At 30.8% G+C, this 20918-nt stretch overlaps 6 protein-coding genes and 1 long non-coding RNA gene across 20 annotated transcripts; 4 read left to right on the forward strand and 3 right to left on the reverse strand.

Moving 5' to 3' along the window:
- Window positions 1–24: 24 nt before the first annotated feature.
- Kpc2 (Kip1 ubiquitination-promoting complex subunit 2) lies at window positions 25–3651 on the forward strand. 3 transcript variants are annotated; one of them, XM_087410385.1, is made up of 10 exons: window positions 25–134; window positions 491–975; window positions 1151–1338; window positions 1419–1612; window positions 1732–1883; window positions 1954–2165; window positions 2244–2425; window positions 2546–2733; window positions 2822–2960; window positions 3030–3651. In XM_087410385.1, the coding sequence occupies exons 3-10, from the start codon at window positions 1160–1162 to the stop codon at window positions 3164–3166; spliced, it is 1383 nt and encodes a 460-aa protein (XP_087266511.1). In that variant the 5' UTR covers window positions 25–134; window positions 491–975; window positions 1151–1159; the 3' UTR covers window positions 3167–3651. The 3 variants fall into 3 exon arrangements, with proteins under 3 accessions (XP_087266511.1, XP_087266512.1, XP_087266513.1); XM_087410386.1 differs by lacking the exon at window positions 25–134 and having other exon boundaries at window positions 156–975; XM_087410387.1 differs by lacking the exons at window positions 25–134; window positions 491–975; window positions 3030–3651 and having other exon boundaries at window positions 2546–2740; window positions 2822–2962.
- Window positions 3652–4244: 593 nt separating this feature from the next.
- On the reverse strand, window positions 4245–5625 carry LOC105143073 (uncharacterized). Its single transcript, XR_845676.2, has 2 exons — window positions 5200–5625; window positions 4245–5132 (listed from the first exon to the last, which is right to left on the reverse strand). It is a non-coding gene; the product is annotated as an uncharacterized LOC105143073 (long non-coding RNA).
- Window positions 5626–5746: 121 nt separating this feature from the next.
- Window positions 5747–8602, forward strand: LOC147908226 (coiled-coil domain-containing protein 25). 5 transcript variants are annotated; one of them, XR_015546392.1, is made up of 6 exons: window positions 5747–5910; window positions 6042–6089; window positions 6182–6273; window positions 6353–6735; window positions 6861–7033; window positions 7833–8602. XR_015546392.1 is itself a non-coding variant. In XM_087410388.1 (5 exons), the coding sequence occupies exons 1-5, from the start codon at window positions 5886–5888 to the stop codon at window positions 6940–6942; spliced, it is 630 nt and encodes a 209-aa protein (XP_087266514.1). In that variant the 5' UTR covers window positions 5747–5885; the 3' UTR covers window positions 6943–8602. The 5 variants fall into 5 exon arrangements, 1 of the variants encoding a protein (XP_087266514.1); XR_015546393.1 differs by having other exon boundaries at window positions 7836–8602; XR_015546394.1 differs by having other exon boundaries at window positions 6861–7015.
- Tgt (tRNA-guanine transglycosylase) lies at window positions 7347–10091 on the reverse strand. Of its 3 annotated transcripts, none has more exons than XM_011052364.2 (8): window positions 9956–10091; window positions 9545–9737; window positions 8898–8987; window positions 8606–8759; window positions 8368–8500; window positions 8115–8276; window positions 7831–7999; window positions 7347–7756 (listed from the first exon to the last, which is right to left on the reverse strand). In XM_011052364.2, exons 2-8 carry the CDS (start codon window positions 9674–9676, stop codon window positions 7412–7414), a joined length of 1185 nt encoding a protein of 394 aa, XP_011050666.2. In that variant the 5' UTR covers window positions 9677–9737; window positions 9956–10091; the 3' UTR covers window positions 7347–7411. The 3 variants fall into 3 exon arrangements, with proteins under 3 accessions (XP_011050666.2, XP_087266510.1, XP_087266509.1); XM_087410384.1 differs by having other exon boundaries at window positions 9545–9740; window positions 9956–10033; XM_087410383.1 differs by having other exon boundaries at window positions 9859–10029.
- On the forward strand, window positions 9985–11946 carry LOC105143016 (Glucosidase 2 subunit beta). The gene is made up of 3 exons (XM_011050991.2): window positions 9985–10547; window positions 10641–10736; window positions 10855–11946. The coding sequence occupies exons 1-3, from the start codon at window positions 10079–10081 to the stop codon at window positions 10899–10901; spliced, it is 612 nt and encodes a 203-aa protein (XP_011049293.1). The 5' UTR covers window positions 9985–10078; the 3' UTR covers window positions 10902–11946.
- On the reverse strand, window positions 11727–14284 carry LOC105142994 (mitochondrial protein C2orf69 homolog). 4 transcript variants are annotated; one of them, XM_011050973.2, is made up of 6 exons: window positions 14132–14284; window positions 13623–13761; window positions 13235–13362; window positions 12894–13056; window positions 12452–12695; window positions 11727–12368 (listed from the first exon to the last, which is right to left on the reverse strand). In XM_011050973.2, exons 2-6 carry the CDS (start codon window positions 13749–13751, stop codon window positions 12166–12168), a joined length of 867 nt encoding a protein of 288 aa, XP_011049275.2. In that variant the 5' UTR covers window positions 13752–13761; window positions 14132–14284; the 3' UTR covers window positions 11727–12165. The 4 variants fall into 4 exon arrangements, with proteins under 4 accessions (XP_011049275.2, XP_011049266.2, XP_011049257.2 ...); XM_011050964.2 differs by having other exon boundaries at window positions 13901–14141; XM_011050955.2 differs by having other exon boundaries at window positions 13623–14141.
- A 128-nt stretch (window positions 14285–14412) lies between these two features.
- LOC105142979 (thiamine pyrophosphokinase 1) lies at window positions 14413–20501 on the forward strand. 3 transcript variants are annotated; one of them, XM_011050936.2, is made up of 6 exons: window positions 14413–14981; window positions 15418–15591; window positions 16172–16434; window positions 16516–16620; window positions 16701–16863; window positions 16986–20501. In XM_011050936.2, the coding sequence occupies exons 2-6, from the start codon at window positions 15420–15422 to the stop codon at window positions 17111–17113; spliced, it is 831 nt and encodes a 276-aa protein (XP_011049238.1). In that variant the 5' UTR covers window positions 14413–14981; window positions 15418–15419; the 3' UTR covers window positions 17114–20501. The 3 variants fall into 3 exon arrangements, with proteins under 3 accessions (XP_011049238.1, XP_011049233.1, XP_011049246.1); XM_011050931.2 differs by lacking the exon at window positions 14413–14981 and adding an exon at window positions 14997–15176; XM_011050944.2 differs by lacking the exon at window positions 14413–14981 and adding an exon at window positions 15183–15320.
- The last annotated feature ends 417 nt before the right edge of the window (window positions 20502–20918 follow it).

The following is a 20918-nucleotide window of genomic DNA, read 5'->3' on the forward strand; positions in this document are numbered from 1 at the left end:
CCGGTCTTCTTCCTCCTTCTCCCTCTTTAGCCTATGGAGTCTGTTTGCAAGGTGCTTTTTTTTTTGCGCCATAGAAATCCGTGAAAATTCACGACGGAAAGAGGGCGAAGGAAAATGGAGTCTCTTTATGTCCGGTGCTCTTTCCTACATTATTTGTCTTTCTCTTTCTCTTCCCGAAAATCCAGACTGCAATTCATATTATATAATAATTACCAACTTACAATGAAAGTGACAGTGTTCTAGAAAATGATAAAATGAAGAAACATTATTTGGTCTCTTCAGTTATGTTTTTTTTTACATTTTGTTTTTCTTTTAGGCATAAAATATTTTAATTTTCTTTCGCGATTGTTTTGTTAGGTTCTGTATGTATTCCATAATAGAATATTTTAAGCCTAAAAAAACAAAATATAAAAAAACGTAAAGTTAATAGCGTTTTAATGCAAAATAAAAAAAAACAATGGAAAAGACCAAATAATCTCTCAATTTATAGAAGTTACCCACCGGAAATAATCGTGGCTACATAGTTCAACATGCATACTTTGTACACATAGAGGCGCCACTAAATGTCCTCCAGCTAAAAAAAAAAAAAAAAAAAAAAAAATAGAGCTGCCAACAGCCGCTGATAGTTGCAAGTGCGAGTGATTACTGCGAATTGTCCAAATTATCTACGATTGGAGTTGGAATTTTTAAGACTTTAGCAGACAGAAAGTGTGTGATGCGAAATGTGGCTATCAGTTGTTATGGCAGTTACGATTCTTACAGAATAAAAGAGGCCAAGTTTTGTAAAAATAATATGTTTTGACGCACCATATTTGCGAAGATGTTAGCTGATTTATCGATTCTCTAACGTGCTTGACAGTTTAGCCGAAAAAATGATTTGTATTTTTCGATATAATTTCCGCAATCGATTCATTGAGAGTCTTTATGCAACACAAAATTGAGATCTAAATTATTTATGTGAAAAGCTTCATAAAAGTAAGAAAATATGATTATTATCTGCTCATATTAATTTTCTATGAAAATTAGATATTGAGTTTTGTGTAGAGATAGAAGGTATTAAATTCGAGTGTATTATATGCAACTTATATTACTATATTTTCTATATTGTATAACAGTGTGGTATAATAATAATTATCCTCACATATTTCAGGTAAATTTAATGATCCCATGGATGCGTGATCAAATAGCAGAAGCCTGGCATAACAGAAAAAGTTCAAGGACGGCTGACAAGCGGTCCTTGGCCCTTTCTTCTGTCAGCGCAGGCAATGCTACAAGCAATGACACTATGCTTAAACCATTACCTACCTCGCCTGAAAACTTTTCCATCAACGTTATCAGGTTTGCATTTATGTTTGATATCATAAAAATTCCAAGAAATCTTGCCAGGTGTTTAATTAACATCAAATCTTTTTATACAGCATAGAAGGCAATGTATTAGATGTTGCAATAAAACCAAACTTTACTGTGGAAAATATTAAGAAAACAGCAGTGGTACATTTTTATGGTCAAGATACAACCAAATCTATCTCAAACTATCGCTTAGTTCATTCAACCAAATTTGTACAGCTTAAGGATGAAAATTATGTAAGCGACGAGGATATCAATGAATGTGGTATAATTATTTATATTAAGCTATTTATAGATTATAATATAATTTTTTCGATTATTTTTTAATTTGTACAAATTTATTGTGTACTTATATTTTTTTAACACAATAATTTGTTCTTACAGATGAGTTATTATTAGTAGAAATACGATCACAAGAATCATCGGAGGAAGATCTTAAAAGTCCAAGTCTAGAAGCAATAGCTCAAGCTACAAGTAATTTACCTAGTGTACGAAATCCACCTAAGCCTCTGCCATCTACAGAATGCCCTGCGGATGTAAATATATATATTTTACATGCTTATACTTTTGTTTATCACTATTTCACGTCTTTATTGTTTCTTGTAGTTCCAGAATGAAATCCGTAAGATTTTAATAACTCTGGTACAAGCATCTGCAAAAATCTTGATGTACAGTCCTTATGCTGAAAAATTATACGATGATATTAAGGAGAAACTTGAAGCTAGGTGTAATCCTATTAATGATCTGAAAGTCATAAAAAATCTTGTAGAAATGGGTTATCCTCGTAAGAAAGTTCTTAAAGCGTTATGTCTTCGAAAGCAAGTATCAATATTTTTATCGTATTATATGTAACGCATTCGTGAATAATACTATAGAAGAGTATGCCTCTGTTTTAGGTCGAATATGACAGAAGCTTTAGAATGGCTTATAGAACATCAGGATGATTCAGATGATGATTCAAATGATGAAATAGATTTCTCGCCTGCGAATACAATGACAGACACAGATATTGCAAATCCTAGTTCTTCAAACACTAAGAAAAAGTCATTTAAAGAAGCATGTTTGGAACTGTTCAAAGGTAATTCTTACACAAAACTGAAATATGCGTTATTATTTCGAAAATAATCCAAGTTGAAAGCAATAAAACATATGAAAAAAGATAACATCAGATTATTTAAAAATGTCTTAACGTTAAAAGAAAAACAGGATCAAGAAGAAAAAGATCTGGTATATATCGTAGAATTATTATTGCAAAGTTTTCGACAATGGAAGAGAATGGAATTTAAACCTAATAAGAGAGCAATGCGATCGCTTGTAGAAATGGGCTTTGAGGATAAGAATGTTGTAGGGGCATTGAAAGTTACTGGGAATGATCAAGCTAATGCTGTAAGATGTAATGGTTGTACTAAAGATGTAAATTTAAATTATATTTTTATTTTCTTATATCTCTCGAGTTTTATATCTCTTGTGACAGTGTGAATGGCTGCTGGGCGAAAGAAGACGTAGTTTACAAGATTTGGATGAAGGCCTCGAATCCGATGGTCTAATTTATAAAGCAATTATGAGTAATCCTCATATTCAGCTTAGTCTTACAAGACCAAAGATGTTGCTTGGTAAAATGAAACAATAAAAAAAAATAAATTATAATCATGTTTCCTAACATTTTTTTTTATTTCTTTCAGCATATTTGTCAATGATAGAAACACCTGCTTCGGCAAATGTATGGATTAACGACCCTGAAATTGCACCTGTGCTTAACCAAATATCCAAGACATATCACACTGAGAAACATGCCATTCATATGAATCGTTATACCTAATATTACGGTAAAACCTATTTGCGTCTCTGTGGAACATTCATATTTTTATATAAATTTATAAATAATTTTTGCAGAGATTTGGAATATCAATTATCAATAATAATAATTATGATTATTATATTATAATAATAATGATCAATAATAATTGCAATTTTAATTGTTATATATAATTATAACTAATTAATAGTTATAATTATAGTCATCGCTAGTTAAAGAATGCTTATATTTATAAAGGTCTTATGTGATATCCAACGCAATATAATGTAACATGCTATTAATCATATATAATTTTCTACACAGTGCTGATTGCTTTTGTACAAATTGCCTGTTGACAGTTCTTAAAAAAAGAAAATGTATTTTAATATACATTAAAAAAAGAATTGTTATTTTAATGTGTAAATATAAATTCTTACAATAAAAATTGAATTCCATTCTGCAGATCGAAAACTAGTCAATGTTAATATTACAAATTGTTATAAAATCTAGATTGCAGTTTTAAATTTTTGTCCTAGCCTTTTAAAATAAATATATTAATTATAAGTTCTAAGAAGAAGTCAAAGAAATTTTCGCATTTGTGTTTTATGCGATTCTAAGTATTCTTGTTTAAAAAAAAATATATTTATTCTGAGGCGAAAATCATGGCGCTTTCATTGATCGTTGCTCTTATTGGTATTTCTTTCCTCGGCTTTAACTACGTAAGATGCACAAATATTTCCAACAAGCAGATAACAACGTCCACATCTTTAATTAAAAATTTTTTTTTCCATTCTCGATATAAACTCCACCTCATAGACACATATTAACGCGTATACTTTAATTTTGAAAAAAAATTTTATATCTATAAAAGAAAAAATTATTGCGTTTAGTCGGTAAAACAGATCCTTTCTTCTTCTTTCTCTGACTTTCAGACTCCTCTAATGAAGGTCAAAGTGTCAGAATGTTATATTGATCCATAGAGCCTCTTCGAGGAGCAGTGACTCACTTTAGTTGCTTGTTAAAAAACAGATAACTAAGTTTTAAATTGTCTATTAGGTTAGGGAAAAATTTTTTTTACAAGTTGGAGCATAATTGAAACATATTTTTTAAATTGTTCATAAACCTTTTATTAAACTAAATATGTGCCGTTTTGATCAATGACTTTTTGTCATTTTTCAAGTAGAACCATTATTCCATCGGTGTAGAACATTTCTGGTTTCTCGATAAAAAAACTGAGATAAACGATTTTCACAAGTCTCTTTTGAAGTTAAGTTTACTTTTACTCCATTAAAGGAAATTTTGCAAAAACTGAAACAAATGGTAATCGGACGGTGCAAGGTCAGGACTTTAAGGTGGATGCATCAAAACTTCCCAGTTAAATTCTCTCAATTTTTGTCGAGTTATTAAAGACATGTGTGGACTAGTGTTGTCATGATGAAAAACAATATCTTTTCTATCGATCAATTCTGGCCATTTTTCCTGAATAGATTGCTTCAATCGCATTAATTGCTGACAATAGAGATCAGAATCAACTGTTTTGCCTGGTGGCAGCAGTTCATAATAGAAGACTCCTTTCCGGTTCCACATAGCATCATCTTCTTTGGCGTCAACCCGAGTTTTGCATTATTATCATATGTTATCCACTTTTTATCACTCGTTATCAATCTTTCCAGAAAAGGTTCAATTTTGTTTCGTTTCAGCAGCGATTTGCAAATGGAAATTTGGTCCATTAAATTTTTTACCGTCAAATCATGTGACACCCAAACATTGAACTTCTTTATGTATCCTGCTTTACGCAAGCATCCCAAAAAACGGTTTTATGATCAATATTTAGCTCCTTAGCTATGTCATAGCTGCTCACATGACGATTTTCTTTAACTTTTTTAAGATTTCATCAACATTTTTCACAATAGGCCGACCAGAACGATATGCATCTTTGACATCAAAATTTCCATCTCGAAATCAGCGAAACCAATTCGCTGCTGTTTGTCTAGTTATAACATTCTCTCCATAAACACGACAAATTTTTTTTTCTTTGACTTTTGCAGCAGTCTTACCTTTTTTATAATAAAGAAGTAAAATGTGTTGAAGATGTTCTTGATTTACACTCATTTTTAAATTCGATTGAATACGTCAGTATCGTTCAATTTATGATCAATCTATTTCAAAATGTTATATAAAATAGCATCTTTCCATCGATATATAACCTAATATGTCTTCTTTAGGCTGCAATCCATTTGCTTCTTCCAAATGTTTTGAATGCTACACTCTAAACGCTATATTCCGATTAGTCCATGTTTGGTCCTCATGCAGGCAACAGCGCTTTGACACCGAACGCTGATTGGTGAAAAACGGGTGATGAAGGTAAATTTTACCCTCACAACCGACTTTTCACCAATCAGCACTCTGAGTCAAAGCGTTCAGCAGACTCAACAGTTGAGTGAGCGCTCGCTGCTATTGATGTATTCTTCTAGATCTAAAATTTTGATTGGATAATCTTTAAGAATACACTAAACTGCGAACATTCACTCAACTGTTGAGTCTGCTGATGCGCCCAATAATGACACGTAAAAAATCGACCAGATCGCCATCTGTCGGCTATATGTAAAAAGACATTTTCTAACTCATATATTCGACAGCGCCATCATTAGCATCAGACCACCAGTCGGCGCTACAAAAATATTTTTGACAGCTGATTTTGTTGCACGTGTTTACTCGAAATTTTCGTTAATAATTGTTAATAATGGTTTATTATTTCACTAGCGAAGGTAATTTTTACATTTCTAAGATCTTGATTTTTTTTAAGAGGTTAATAACATATTCTCTTAAATTATCAACAATAATATTTTGTTATCAGTTATTAAGAAACGTGACTAATTGTCATAATTTTGAATTGCAGTTGTGCAACCACCCATTACTTTGTTTATGGGAATAGACAAATTTGAGAGTAAGTGGAAAAATCATTTGTAATTATTTATCATAATTAATAAAAACTTGTGCATAATCTAAAATGTGATTTATTGGATTCTGCTTGTATAGATGAAGATCTTATTAAATGGGGTTGGCCTGAGGATGTGTGGTTTCATGTTGACAAATATTCGTCTGCCCACGTATATCTTCGACTTCGACATGTGAGCTTAATTATCATAATTAGTAATTTCCTGTTTTTGATATTAAAGAATGATACAGTAATTCTTTTTGAAATTGCAGGGTCAGACAATAGATGATATTCCTAGTACTGTATTAGAAGATGCTGCACAATTAGTAAAAGCAAATAGTATCGAAGGGAATAAAATGAATGATATCGATGTTGTGTACACAATGTGGTCGAATTTGAAAAAGACACAAGGTATGGAAGTTGGACAGGTTGGCTTTCACAAGGATAAAGACGTTCGTAAAATTCATGTTGCTAAGCGAGTAAATACTATCGTGAATCGTCTTAACAAGACAAAACGTTCAGAGCAAGTCAACTTTAGAAATGAGAGAGAACAAAGAGATAAGAACGAACGGGAAGACAAGAAGAAGCTTTTGAGAGAACAGAAAGAGAAAGAAAAGGCAGAAGAAAAGCGACGTCAGGAAGAAGCAGAGATGAGGTGAATCATAATTTTATAATAATACTTATTTAATAAAAGTATATACCAGATATATTTCTATTAAATAAATAATATTGATTAAGTAATTCTTTATGAAAAATTATTAATAAAAAATTACTTTTCAGGAGTTACAATTCTCTATTTAATACATCTAACATGACTTCAAACACAGAAACCAGTGGATATGACTCAGATGATTTCATGTGATGAAGTTACTTATATTTGTGGTCCGTGCCTCATTCTCTATCATTTCCAGTAAAAGGATTCCAGAATAAAAAGTGTAAAATATCTCTTTCAAGTACGATTATTTATTTGATTTATATTTTGCAAATATTGTATTTGCAAAATTGTAGAAATATGTCATTGTAGAATCAGTACACACTATGTTTGTCTGTAATAGAAGATTGCTTTGTCATTCAAAAATTTCTAGAACATACTGTATAACCATAACCGTGCTATGCTGACAAATAATATTAACAGTTCTTGCAACAGTACTTACATACATTAATAGCTTGCAAGTATTTAGATATATTGCTATGATTTCAATGAAAAAAATAAAATTATAAAATTATAAAAATAAAATACGGGAATAAGTTATAAAAATCTTCGTGTAGACAGAAAAAAAAATATATTGTCTAAAGAAGTATGTAGCAGTACAAATCAATGGTATCCTGTTTTATAATAGGGTAACATTGACAGCCTGTAAAGCATTAATTATCCATGTTGGATAGTCTTTATTTGGATAAACTATCAACATATAGTCCTGTATAAATCTAGGAAATCTTTGCTCTTTAATACTGTCTCTGATATCTTGCATGAGCTTCATTTGGAATGCAATATTGTGAACGGTTAATAAATGACATGATACTGTCTCCACAGTGGCGATTTGATGTAGATAAGCGCGAGAATAAGTCTTGCAAGTACTACACTCGCACGATTCGTCTATTGGTCTTGAGTCTTTTTTATATTGTATCTGTCTCAAATTGAGCTGTCCCGTTTTTATCAACGCACAACCAAATCTCTGAAAGTTTTAGTTTAATGTTTTGAAATTTCCATCTTCTACGCAAACAAGTATGTATTTTATGAAATACTTACAGCAGTTCTTGTTGGAAATACACAATCGTACATATCGATACCTAACGCACTGCATACGATTAAATCTATTGCGAATCCAACACCCATGAGATATCGTGGTTTATTCTTTGGAAGGATATTCGTTGATAAGTGGACCATTCTCCAAAAATCATCTTTACTCTCACCGCCACTGAAATCATTATAAGAATTACTATTATTGTATTATGTAAGATTTAGATATTTCTGTATTATATAAAAATCTTTATTTATCAGCTATATATATCAACAAATAATCCAGTATCTACCTCAAACCTCCTACAGCATATCCATTTACCTCCCGCTTAATTAATTGACGTGCGCATTCGGATCGTAGTTCGGGATTGAGACCACCTTGTACAATTGGAAATATACTCTGCTCATCTAGTCTTTCATGCGCTAACAAACAACGGTCCAGCCAACGTATCGTTCTGAAATGGTTTGTGTTAAATAACATTCGCTTAAGCCAGGCTATTTAGACAATATATTATTTAGAAAATGTGTTTACAAAAATAATTGTACCTATGCATTGCTTCTTCTACTCTTGGTCCGGTTAAAGTACTACTAACAACATCATCGAGTTGCATGATTATGTCAGCTCCAATTGAATTTTGAATTTGAATAGAATGTTCGGGTGTCAACATACATTCAGATTCTATATGAAACGTTATTGTAAACATTATTATAGGCCGATTAAATTATGTATAAGTTATGTTTGAATGTATTTAAAAATATATCTCTCTAGCTATATATATCATACCATTGTATGGTGATTTAAATTTTACACCCTCTTCTGTTATTTCAGCTAATTGTAACAATGAAACCATTTGGAAACCACCTGAGTCCGTTAATAAAGCCCTTTTCCAGTTCATAAACTTATGCAAACCTCCAGCTTTACGTAGAATATCTGCACCCTATCAATATAAAGTATATATTTTAATACAATCGAAATTACATTTTTAAAAATTTACTAACACATCTAAAACTCTCGTTGACTGTTCTACCTAAATCAACCAATATTTTTTTTCTAATGATAATGCATGATTTCTTACAGGTCTGTTTCCAAGATGATAGGTATTACCAAGAATTATTTGGCAATCCAGTTGCTCCAGTTGTTGAGGCAACAATCCTTTCAATGTTCCCTGAAAATGATGCAATAACAAATTTAATGTAACTTTAAATCGTTGCGTCCAAAATGTTAAAAATCACTCCAAGATTCAGAAAAAGAAAGAATTGAACAATTGTATTGATCAGATTCAATTATTCAAATATGATTTATTAATTCTTGTTTCGTCTAAAACGTTTGAAGAATGATTTCTAGCATCGTGAACACAATGCTTTATAATTGAGTCATATATTTAAAAAATTTAGATTTTTAAGTTAAATGTTTATTTTAATTCAAAAGAAAATTTGATAGACAAAAAAGGTAGAAGCTCGTTTACAAATTAAGTTATGAATATACACACACACAAGTGAGATTCTATTAATACAATTTACTACAATTGCAGGAATCGTAAACTTAAAACAAAATTTAGTTTCAGATGTTATCAAAATATTTAGTATTAAAAATTAAAGAATTATCAAAGTTATCATCTTTTCATGTGGATTTTAAATCAAAAAAACCTAATGTTCTAATATGTTTCTTATATGATCACTTCGTGTACAGCTTAAACAAGAAGGGAAGAGAATTTTTATAAACCTGAGTTCCCACCGGCATGAACACCGGTGTATCCACATGATGATGAACAAGTGTCATTCTGCCAGTTCTGGCTTTTGTGGTTTCGCATTCGGCATGCACTTCAAAGATCAACGGACTCTTCCGATTTGTCATTTCTACTGGCGATCTACCGAATCCTACGTTTATCGTCGTGGAATACGACTTGTAAAAAAATCTGCTGGACATAGAGAGAAAAGTCTATAAATGCCGCATGCTCAAAATGAGAGGTTATATCACGATATCATTCCCTCCACGTGTCCCGGCCTGAAATGTGTGTTCTGTGGATGTGAACTTACGGGACACCCTGTATATTAATGTGCGTACAAATAGACTTGCTAACCGCGTCGCACGTTCGAATTGAAAGAGGCATAGGTACTCGATAATTGTAATTACCCGCGATACACTCTGCAGATGTTTGCGCTATGACGATCCGGCACGGTGTTGATACACGAAACATCACTTTCAGAAGAGATTTGCTCCGCGATAGTGTTCGACGGTAACGGTTAGCTGGCAAACATGAAGACTGAGGTATCCTGGAAGCGACGTCTTCTGCGAAAGAAGATTAAGTACATGCTGGTGTGCGTGCTCGTGGTCGCCGTGATATTCGTGATCCATCAGCTATTCTACTTTAAAGAATTGAACCAAGATACCGTAGGCAAGCTGATTGCCGGCTCGGTGAAAGATACCCATCGTGTTGTTATCGGCAAGCAAGTTGATAAGTGGAATCAACCATATCATTCGAAACTCATTCGCGACACGAATGGTCAAACGGTATCATTGCGTGGTACACGGGATCAGGATATAGCCAAGTATCTTCCCAACATCAACGGGAAATTTGTATGTTTTGTTTCGAAGAGGGAGATTGATTTTGTAAAGATCAATGATGATTATTGTGACTGTCCAATAGACGGTAGTGATGAACCAGGTACTAACGCTTGCAACAATGGTTTCTTTAATTGCGAGAAGAGTTCAAAAAAGTCAGCAGGTATTGCAGTCAAATCTCTTTGCAATATATAAAATTTTCAATGTTAGAAGCTACACAACGGAAGTAATTTATGAAATTTATATAAATTTTCAGTAAGAATACCATCGTACAAAGTCAATGATGGACATTGTGATTGTTGTGATGGTTCTGATGAATGGTCTGAAGCTGCAGTGTTGTATAAACTCAGTAGTAAGTTCAATTTATTTATATTTTTTTCAATTTATTTATGTGAACGTATATGAAACAATTATAATATCTATTGTATTTGCTATAATTTAGACTTACTTATTATTTGGATTTATTACAGAATTAAAAATAACTTTTTATGGACCTAAATGTCCAAACAAATGTTAGTGAAGAAAATGAAGTATAATTCATATCGGAGGGGGAAGGGGGAAGTGCTTCTTAATTTATGCATCGTAACAAGAATGACAACAACCAAATATATATGATAGATAAATGCTTAGAATATTTTTTTCATTTTAGATTTTCATGAAAGTATATTTGTTTAATCATACATAAAACAAGGTTATACAGTAAAAATGATTGCTCAATACTATAAAAAAAATGATATATGAGATTCTTTAGATTAAGAAGTTATTTTTAAATTTAAGTTAAATTTGAGTTAAAAAATTATTATCATTAAATCATTATTTTTTAAATTTTAATATATTATAATTCAGAAGAGATATAATTTCTTATTTTTCTTTCATTTAAAATAAATTGAAAGAAACAGTTTATTAATATATTTAAAGATGATTATGAAGAGAAAGAAGTATTAGATTTAAGAAAGTATATTTGAGTAAGTAAATAAATAATACAAGTTTTTTTTGCAAATTCATAGAGAATTATATTTATTTATGAAGAATAGATATCTCAAAGATTAATGTAAGAACTGTAATTATGTACGCAGAGATGAGAGTCTTTCTTTACATAGATATTCCTCTGTAATTGTAATATTATGTACTATCTAGAGTTTATATATATTATTTTGCTACATATTTTACTACTATATTTTTTGTCGTATATATGTATTTTTTTTACATTTTCTGCTTCATACTTACGAAGATAGATATTACTAATAATTAAAAAAGAAAATACGAAATGAAATTTGTATAAAAAAAAGAAACAATAACAGCTTTATCATATTTTCTCAGATTGTTAAATAAAATAAACACATTTATAGTTTTTATTAGATTTAATTAGTAATTGTTCAAAGATGTTATACATATCATATAAGCAACAAAACAATACATTTAATAAAAAATTGTACAACGTAAATAATACAGTTGTAAATATACAGTTTATCATATTTAACAGATTTCTATTACTTATAGGACTAGAGATTAAGAGTGTATTATTAAAATATAAATAATAATCAATATGTACATTGCGAAAATAGATTCTGTTAAACTTTTTGTATAAATTATAAAATAGTTCGCAATACAGAAATATATCAATTATAATATTGTCAACAAGATCATAATTTTCACATGACTTTATATTTTATTTTGATCCTGATGATGTAAAGAAATTGCGATCTATTTTATGATTCATAACACAACTTCGAGCACAAATGCTCGATTATACCGTAAATTTAGAGAAGAATACGATAGTTTTATTGCACGTTACTTCTGATATCTGTAAGAACATTGAAATGCGATGAGAGGTTTCGCGCTTTATCACTAAAATGTAAAGTTTGTTGTACAGATACTCCCATCCTTTGTAAGGTATCATTGAAACTCTTTTCTTCCATCTGAATCCATGGTCGATGTTTGTCTTGCATTTGATATGGCGTTACATGTATGTGAGTATTTATTCCTGAAGAAGATATTTAATCACGTTATATAAACATAATATATTGAAAAATCTCACTACTTCAAGATATTTCCAAATTATCTCACTTAATTTAGCAAAGGAACGAAGTATATCCTCATTTGTAATCCACGTATTTTTGGGACCATTATGTCCGCCATCTAACCACCATATATCTTTGATAAGTTTGATAAAATTATTTATATTGGGATCGTTATTCGAGTCGTTATCGTAATAATGAAATTCATAAAGAAACTGATTCAAAACTGCACATCCCTTACTGAAGCCCATTAGACTTAAGTTTGTAGCTTCGATATTATAGATATCAGTATCCTTAAAAATATTAAAATATTATGTATTCAGTAAATCAATGTTATACTCGATGCATGCAATGTATTATATCTTTTAAGAACATTGTCAAGGTACAAGTTATAACTATAGTTGTACATACATTAAAGTTGGAGGAGGTTATTAATGTGATGATTTATAAAATTTTTCATGAATTATGATTCGTTTATGTCTAATACATACTTGTTCAATCTTTAATGTTTTAACATGTTCTAAGCAGCAAGTAATGAGATCTTTTAAATGCCTTAAAGCATTGTACATTGGGCAAAATGTAGGTGTGCCATATGTATCTCCTGATACGAAATTATCAAAACAACTGAATACTGCGTGTTTAGTTATTGTCATCCTGAAACAAGTACCAAGTTCTTGCATACTAAGTATTTGAGCTAAACATGGCAGTCAAGAGAATCACTTAGCATTTTTCTAATCTCTATATAATTTTTATGGAGTACCTACAAGAAGTTATATATCATTCAGAAATATTGTAATATTTCTGTGCATAGCATATGATAATAATATCTTACCTTGATGGACGAACAATAAATAAATGACTTCTAGGAAATTGTTCAGATAGTATAGTCGCTGTGTTCTCTAAGCTCCATTTTGCATATTTCTTGCTATCCGAATGCTTTTCCATGTTTTTTTGAATATCCTGTAATAATTTTTAATAATTTTGTTAATATAAATATATCATAAAAGTTATTATAAAATCAATATAAATATAATGCCAACAAAAATCACTAATAGGTATATAAAAGATATATATAGTTAATAGTTCTAAAATATAATATCTCGTATATTCTACATAATTATTTTTAGTGCAATACAATAAATATTTTACATTACATTTGAAAGAATAGGAATTATTAATTTTTTAAAAACGAAAACTGAAGTGTTCCTGAACGTACATACTTGGACGTCGCCGCCAAAAAATATAAGAAGATCGTGCGTTGACTGCAATTTCGGCCGTGTATAAACTATGTCGTTGCATCGACCTGGAATGCCCGGTATGTTTTTCCATATCCAAATTTTCGAGCCCATCGACCACTATCTGCAAGAAATAAATCGGAAAGGAGTCGGCGTCTTCGCAAAAATGAAGTATTGCTCAATCTGATAATTGGAGCAAATTGCTGATTAAAATGGCATTATAAATCGATTGCGTGAACAATTGTGCAACATTGTGTACAAACTTATATATGAAATTGCGTCGTAACTACGGAGGTATGAGGTCTATTTGTTTTGATTTGCGTTTTCCTGCACTTTTATATTCAAAGTAACAGATGTGATTAGGGTGCGATTCACTTCGTGCTGTAAATGCTTTAAAGTATTTTTTTAATTTGTAAAATTCTTTCTTCTGATTGAACAGAGAAGTATTTGCAGTTAGGATGCGTTTGTGCTGATTGTAATCGTATACTGCATACTATAGTAAGAATAAATCAATCACAGTCGCGTATTTCCCTCTTAAGCCGGTTCTACATTAGTTGCAAACCGATAGCAAGTTTGTTGCGATAATCAATCTGAAGCTTGCATTTTGAAATTAACGCTTCATATTGGCTGTCGCAACGAACTTGCGATCAGCTTGCAACTAAGCAGAATCAGCTTAATGTAGAACCGGCTTATGATATTTACAATAGAAATCGTAGCAATCATAGGATCTTAAATCATAAAAAATTGACCAATCATAGTCGATTATTCTTCTCCTATTCGACTGTAATTGGTTAATTTTCTACGATTTAATGCAGGATTTATAATAGAAGTAATAATAGGGTATAGAAAATTAACCAATCACAGTCGAATATGAGAAAAATAATAGATTAGGATTAGTTAATTTTCTAGGACTTAAAACCTTACGACCGCTATGATTTCTATTGTAGACCTCGTATTAAAAATTAGTTACGGTCGAATGTGAGAAGAATAATCGACTATGATTGGTCAATTTATTAAAGCTTGTATTTGCGAGGTTATGCAAAAGTGTGTTGCGGTCTTAAAAAAGAGCGCCGGATGTCAACATAAAAAGGCACCTTAATCCGATAATGGAGTATAATAATACGGCGCGTTACTCGAAAGTATATATATGTGTATCTCCTCATCTCACTTCAGCAGATGATTTTATGGAAAAGAACGTCTGCAGAAATATCAGGTGCGATCTCGATGCAATTTTCAAGACAACCGCGTTTCGCGATGATTAATTTAAAAGCGAAATTAGGCATTATGAGGCCTCGGAGATTATTGGCGAGCAATTACGAAATATCATCTCTGACCTCGACAACGGTAAGTAATAAGATAAGCAAGTGATATGTAATGAATGTAATGAATAATGTACAACGTAGTAATGAGGCATGAAACAATTCTCTCGGTTTACCAGTGCACTTCGCGAGTACATGTTTTGAATATTTAAATGAGATAGCGTGAGTTTGTAAACGAATCACACGGCACTCGGCAGACAAGTGACGATCGCGTGAAAAAGTAAGGATCTGCGAAGTCATGTGAAGTGAGAACGAACATGACGAACGTTGAGTAACTTGAAGCAACTTGAAGTTTTGAACATAGCAGATAGACTTTCTTTTTCCTTGCTGTGTCGTTTTTTCTTGTTGCGGAAAAGATTTCAAGGCATGAAAATCACCTACCGATATCATGTTACGTAAACTCATGTTGCGGAATTATTTGTGTTTTAACCTTGACCTTTTTGTTGCTCGACGCTTTTCAGTGATGGGACATGTTACGTCGGATCGTACGATGCAGCAGCAGATGTCCGGTGATAGCACAACATGGAATCCATTAGACGTGTTCAAGAATGGTACACATTGCGAATACGCGATAATCGTATTGAATCGTCCCATACGCTGGCAACACAACGTACTACTTCGATTTTGGCAAAAAGGTTGTATACTAACTGAAAAAATATATATCTTACATTTCTGTCTTTGTTAGAGCCTTAACATAAAGATGATCAAAATTGAGTTATGAACGTTAGTCATAGTACGATAGATCAATGTACAATATTTTGTACTTCTTCTATGATAAGGTCGCAAGTCGTAAGCTGCAAGAAATTAGCCAATCACAGTTGAATATGAAACAAATAATTGACTATGATTGATTAATTTTTTACAGTTTACAGTTTGCGATTCTATTGTAGAATAAACTTAAATCAACTTACGACTATGAGTATGCTGCAAATGCTTTGAAGCATTTTTTAATTGGTCAATTTGTAAAATTCTTTCTTCTAATTGGTCCATCAAATGCTTCAAAGTATTTGTAGCGAGACTTTGACCACAGCCTATGACTTACGTTCCATGATTCAGTTACAGTCATCTTTGTGTTTAGGTCCCTATTTACTGAATGTCAAGAAAGATAGAATAATGCTTATGTCGATTTGTATCATCAAATAGAAAGTGATTAACGAGATTTACAATGCAAGCAATTTTTTTATTGTTGATTTATGTATCTCTTTGTACAAACAGCTCGAATCACCGTCACTGTGGATGGTGGAACACAGAGATGGCTGAAGTATCTGGAAGAACAGGGAATAAACGCATTGAACATTGAGCACAAGCATTATGTACCGGATCTCATCACAGGGGATATGGATAGCTGTCTACCTTATATTGTTGAGAAGTTTAAAAGTATAGGATCCACTGTCATCAAGACACCTGATCAGGATAATACAGATTGTACCAAAGCTTTGCTGGAAGTTGCACACTATGCTAAGACGCACAACATAAATGTAATCTTTTAGATCCTTATTATTGCTTTTTTAAATTAATGGTTATATGATGAAATTTATATGAATGATATTTTTTGGCAGTTAGATGAAGTATATGTACTTGCAGAAACATCAGGCAGGTTTGATCATATCATTGCCAACGTCAATACTCTATACAAAAGTGACAAGCTTGTGGGAAATACACGGGTAGAGTTTTTATTTGAACAGACAAACTTGTGATTATGTCTCCATATTAGGTATATTCTGATTGGAGGTTGTTTTTACAGGTGATACAACTTGCAAGCAATTCTATGACATGGATATTAAAACCTGGTATGCATAGCATACATATACCAGAAATTTTGGTTCAACAGAAATCTTGGTGTGGTTTATTACCATTTGGTTGTATCGTCAATTGTATATCAACGACTGGTTTGAAATGGAATTTAAGTATGTTTTATATCTCATTTATCTTGAAGTAAATCATTTTATTACATTACGTAAATATTTTATTATTTGTTATTTGAATAATTTTTCTGAATTCTGATTCTATTTTTTTTCTTATATTTTAGATAAAACAACTATGCAATTTGGCGGTTTGATAAGTACTTCAAATACTTATGTAGATTCCAAAGTGACTGTGGATACAGATACGCCGGTAATTTGGACCATGGGTATAGAATTTCTAGGGAGAGTATAAATGAAATATCTGTAATGTTATTCTGCTAATGTAATTATAAGATAATAACGCGGATAAATGATGCAAATTTAGACATGGTTTAAGTCAAATGCTAAATATTAGCTAAAGTTAAACTTAAAATGTTTGATTTGAATAGTAATAATAAACTAAAATGACAATTTTTTATTTTAAAAATCAGTTTTAAATAAGAGTGCTTTCTAGAAACTTATATAGGCGACATTGTAACACAGTGTATGATACGAATGGGCGATACAATGCCATTATTTTAAATATCGATACTTTTTCTGACATTTTGTTTTTCGATATTGATGTGTATCAATATTTAAATAGGAATATTGAACTTCTGATACGATGACATGAAGCCTATGTTAATGTAGTATGGATTGATATTAGATTGCAAGTTGACCAATCAGAGCAAAATTACTAAAAACTTTAAATTAGTTTAGTGCATTCGGGGAGATGCTATTAGCGTTATTTTTGTCATTTTTTTTCCTCGTTTATTAGACAATAAGGATGGAATCAAAGAAGGAAATTTCCTTCCTTATAGAGGGTATAGAGTTTTCCCATACCTCAGATCTTCTGAAATGGATGTTGAATTTCAGAATTCGGTGTTTAAAAAAAATTGTCAATTTTTACAAATTTAAAAAAATTTTAAGTGATTTGACAAAAACCAGTATTTGATGGTTAGGGTGTATATGAAGAAATATAAATTTACATATACAACAAAAGAATAAAGATAAAATATTTGTTATTTTGATATCCTCTCCCCGTTTAGATGAGTACTTCCCATTAAAGTCAAAAGTTTCCATCACTGATTAGAACGACATGAAGAATAGTGCTAATAGTATTTCCCCGAATGCATTTTATGTCTTCTGCTCAAGAGCATATTCGAATTCCAGCCTTTTTATTTTACTTTAGCGGTAAATAAATTAGTGTATGACTATGTTCCATTGTTGGAAAACATCCTAATTTTCTGATGGCTTTGGCACCATTGTGGCATTTGTGGAATCTCTACTTAAAATAATGTGTGATAGTAATTGAATTATTTTTATTTGTATACATGAGTCTTATTTGGATAGAGTTATCATTTAACATAAAAATTGATTAGTCAAACATAAATTATGTATCATTATGAATGATATTGTATTTATATTAGCTAGAAATTTACGAATTTTTTTACAACTGTTTTACAATATCAAATATCATGGGTGCTTTTTAACAATGGAATACAGTCGTATACTGTGTGACATAGGATATTTTCCAATAACGTACACAGATGACAGTGTAATACTGTTTTACATAAAGTGTTCCATATATGACACAGGATTACACTGCTCGACTGTAAAAAGTTAAGTACGAGCGTGTGAAATATGTCATCAACTTTTCAAAAAGTTATTTGGTAGCCATACTTATTTTGCAATATAACCGTCAAAAATTGCTAATTCTAAAAAAAATTATAACTTAAGGGGGTATTCTAGTTTAGAAGGCAAATTTTTATGCTTAATATTTTTGCGAATTTTTTAAAAATATAAGACAAAGTTTTTTGGGACAAGCTTTTTTTCCATATTTATACATATTTGAAGAACGTTTTAGAATTTTTTTATTAAAAAATAATCAGTAAAAAATATAAAAAAGCCCATCAGAGCTTACATCAGCTATTCGGATGCATAGAAAACGCTTTATTCTTGTGTGGAATGTAACTAAATGAAATGTAGGTTCTAATTTTTTATATTTTTTACTGATAGATTCTTTCGAGCTTTTTATATATTTGTTTAAAAAATAATTATTGATATGTGCTGTATAAAATATTAAGTAACGTCATAAAAAATAAGACTAGGTCTATGGCTTCCAGCTCTTTTGCTCATCTGAAACAAAAAACCTAAAGAAATTCTTAATTAATATGAGTTTGGCTATAGCAGATACAGGAACGAAGAAAAATAGTAATAATTTAAAAAATGTCATGTCGAAAATTAAGTTTCGATTTTTGCCTTTTTTTTCACTAAAATGGTTGTAAAAGTTACAAAAATATGTATTTCAATTTGATTATAATACGGGTTGTAGTCATATATGTGCTGAAAATATATGCATATGCCCGACTCGATTGGTCAACTGGTTTTCGAGATGTCATGGGAGCTAATTTGAAAAACATTTCAACAGTTTCAAGAAAAACGCGTTTAAATTTTTTGTACTGGTTATATAGAGATAGCTAGAATCTTTTTTTCCATTCTGTCGCCGGAAACCATAAATGTGTTACAACATTTTCAGCTTCTTTATTCTTTTTCTCATCACCAAATTCTTTTGAAATAGGAAAGTTGATATCTTTCGAACTTTACAGTTTTTTTTTTTTTTTTCGAAAACGAGTCGGAGATTGCTCCCTATCAGGTGCTATAACTGTTAATTTTGCGAATCGAGCTAATTCCTTTTACAGACATATTTTCTATATCAAATACTTGCAAAATATGTAAAAAAAATCAATTTTTTTTATCCATTAGATTAGAATACCCCCTTAAATCTAAATGAAAATCGAATACCTACTATTGATATGGTAAATATAATCATAAGAATAAGAATGGAAGACTACAATGTATTCTGGTATTATACTGTGAAACTAAACTACATTCCAACAAGTATCTTACACAGCGTAATGTTCCGTGGTAATGTCCTAATTGGAAAACAGCCATGTGTCATTTCTTTACTGGAAGGTATCTAATATCGATTTGTAGTGAAACGATTAACTTTTTTATTTCCTGAGTGCCAGAGTGAAATAAAAGGTTTCACATATCTTATGTACGAATATATATATCCGAATGTAATTTTGAAACCTTTTATTGAGGTATTCCTAGAAAAAAAATAATAAAATGTAAAAATTTGATATTCGTGAAATGATATAATAGGGACACAATTGAACACAATACTTTAGCTGTGATTGTGTTGATTTGTGTCACAGTTAGAAAACGTAGAATCGTGCACTGTGTTACATAGTATCGTGTAAGTGCTGGAAAGTACATATTATCAGGCATTCATTCTTAAATATAGGTTCAATATGTTTGTCATAATCGTTGCGAGATGCAATGAAATAATCTTGTAATATATTGTTATGCATTCTAATTTAGATATTAGTTAAAAAAAGTACAAACTATAGTTTATTATAATTAAAAGTTCCTATTTGCGCATACGAAAGAGTTATGGTCACATGATATATATATGATTGTACTATTTATCGATTCCGAAACAGATTCTAGTTTTATACTGCAACAATCTTTTACTTAAGAGTATTCTTTTACTTAAAGCTTTTAATTTTTATTCAAAACTTTCTTTTATTCGGAGCTTTTAATTTTTCAATCTTTTATAATTTATAAAATACGAAATAAAAATCAAACTCTCGCGATTTACCATTGAATCGATCACTACACAGAACCAAAGCGATGTAATAATAATGACTTTAAACTAAATTTTTTTTTTGTAGAAATTATGTAATTATAGAAGACTAAAAAAAGTGTTTGCTTTCATTTATGCGTTTGTTTTCCATAGTATGTATTATCGGATTTTTGATTTTTACTACATAGTAATTGCTAATTTAGCTTATAGTGAAAAATATTTGTCTAGATAACACAAAAGTCTAAAAGACATCATAGAGATGCAAAAGTTACCTTTTTAAATAGATATTTTAAAGTTTTGTATTGTCTGGACAATCAAAATATTTTTTACATTGCACACGATTTGTATTATTTTAATAGATTTTTGTACACAGATAGCATATGATGTAAGAAGTCCATGAAACTCAAATATGTCTCGTTAAATCTTT

This window comes from Acromyrmex echinatior, chromosome 10 (assembly GCF_024713525.1).
Source record: "Acromyrmex echinatior isolate Ae372 chromosome 10, ASM2471352v2, whole genome shotgun sequence".
NCBI classification, from domain to species: domain Eukaryota; kingdom Metazoa; phylum Arthropoda; class Insecta; order Hymenoptera; family Formicidae; genus Acromyrmex; species Acromyrmex echinatior.

Bases quoted from the DNA above. Each gene is read 5' to 3' on its own strand.
- Kpc2 (XM_087410385.1), top strand. From the start codon at position 1,160: ATGATCCCATGGATGCGTGATCAAATAGCAGAAGCCTGGCATAACAGA. The intron at 2,166-2,243 runs GCAAGTATCAAT...CCTCTGTTTTAG, and splicing joins AAAGCGTTATGTCTTCGAAA to GTCGAATATGACAGAAGCTT. The intron at 2,961-3,029 runs GTAAAATGAAAC...TATTTCTTTCAG, and splicing joins AAGACCAAAGATGTTGCTTG to CATATTTGTCAATGATAGAA.
- LOC147908226 (XM_087410388.1), top strand. From the start codon at position 5,886: ATGGTTTATTATTTCACTAGCGAAG. The intron at 5,911-6,041 runs GTAATTTTTACA...TTTGAATTGCAG, and splicing joins TTATTATTTCACTAGCGAAG to TTGTGCAACCACCCATTACT. The intron at 6,274-6,352 runs GTGAGCTTAATT...TTGAAATTGCAG, and splicing joins TATATCTTCGACTTCGACAT to GGTCAGACAATAGATGATAT.
- Tgt (XM_087410383.1), bottom strand. From the start codon at position 10,019: ATGTTTCGTGTATCAACACCGTGCCGGATCGTCATAGCGCAAACATCT. The intron at 8,501-8,605 runs GTATGATATATA...CGTTTCATATAG, and splicing joins ATTTAAATCACCATACAATG to AATCTGAATGTATGTTGACA. The intron at 7,757-7,830 runs GTAAGTATTTCA...TAAAACTTTCAG, and splicing joins TATTTCCAACAAGAACTGCT to AGATTTGGTTGTGCGTTGAT.
- LOC105143016 (XM_011050991.2), top strand. From the start codon at position 10,079: ATGAAGACTGAGGTATCCTGGAAGCGACGTCTTCTGCGAAAGAAGATT. The intron at 10,548-10,640 runs GTATTGCAGTCA...ATAAATTTTCAG, and splicing joins GAGTTCAAAAAAGTCAGCAG to TAAGAATACCATCGTACAAA. The intron at 10,737-10,854 runs GTAAGTTCAATT...GATTTATTACAG, and splicing joins AGTGTTGTATAAACTCAGTA to AATTAAAAATAACTTTTTAT.
- LOC105142994 (XM_011050973.2), bottom strand. From the start codon at position 13,751: ATGGGCTCGAAAATTTGGATATGGAAAAACATACCGGGCATTCCAGGT. The intron at 13,363-13,622 runs GTATGTACGTTC...AAATTATTACAG, and splicing joins TTTTTGGCGGCGACGTCCAA to GATATTCAAAAAAACATGGA. The intron at 12,696-12,893 runs GTATGTATTAGA...AATATTTTTAAG, and splicing joins AAACATTAAAGATTGAACAA to GATACTGATATCTATAATAT.
- LOC105142979 (XM_011050931.2), top strand. The intron at 16,621-16,700 runs GTAGAGTTTTTA...TTGTTTTTACAG, and splicing joins AGCTTGTGGGAAATACACGG to GTGATACAACTTGCAAGCAA. The intron at 16,864-16,985 runs GTATGTTTTATA...CTTATATTTTAG, and splicing joins TGGTTTGAAATGGAATTTAA to ATAAAACAACTATGCAATTT.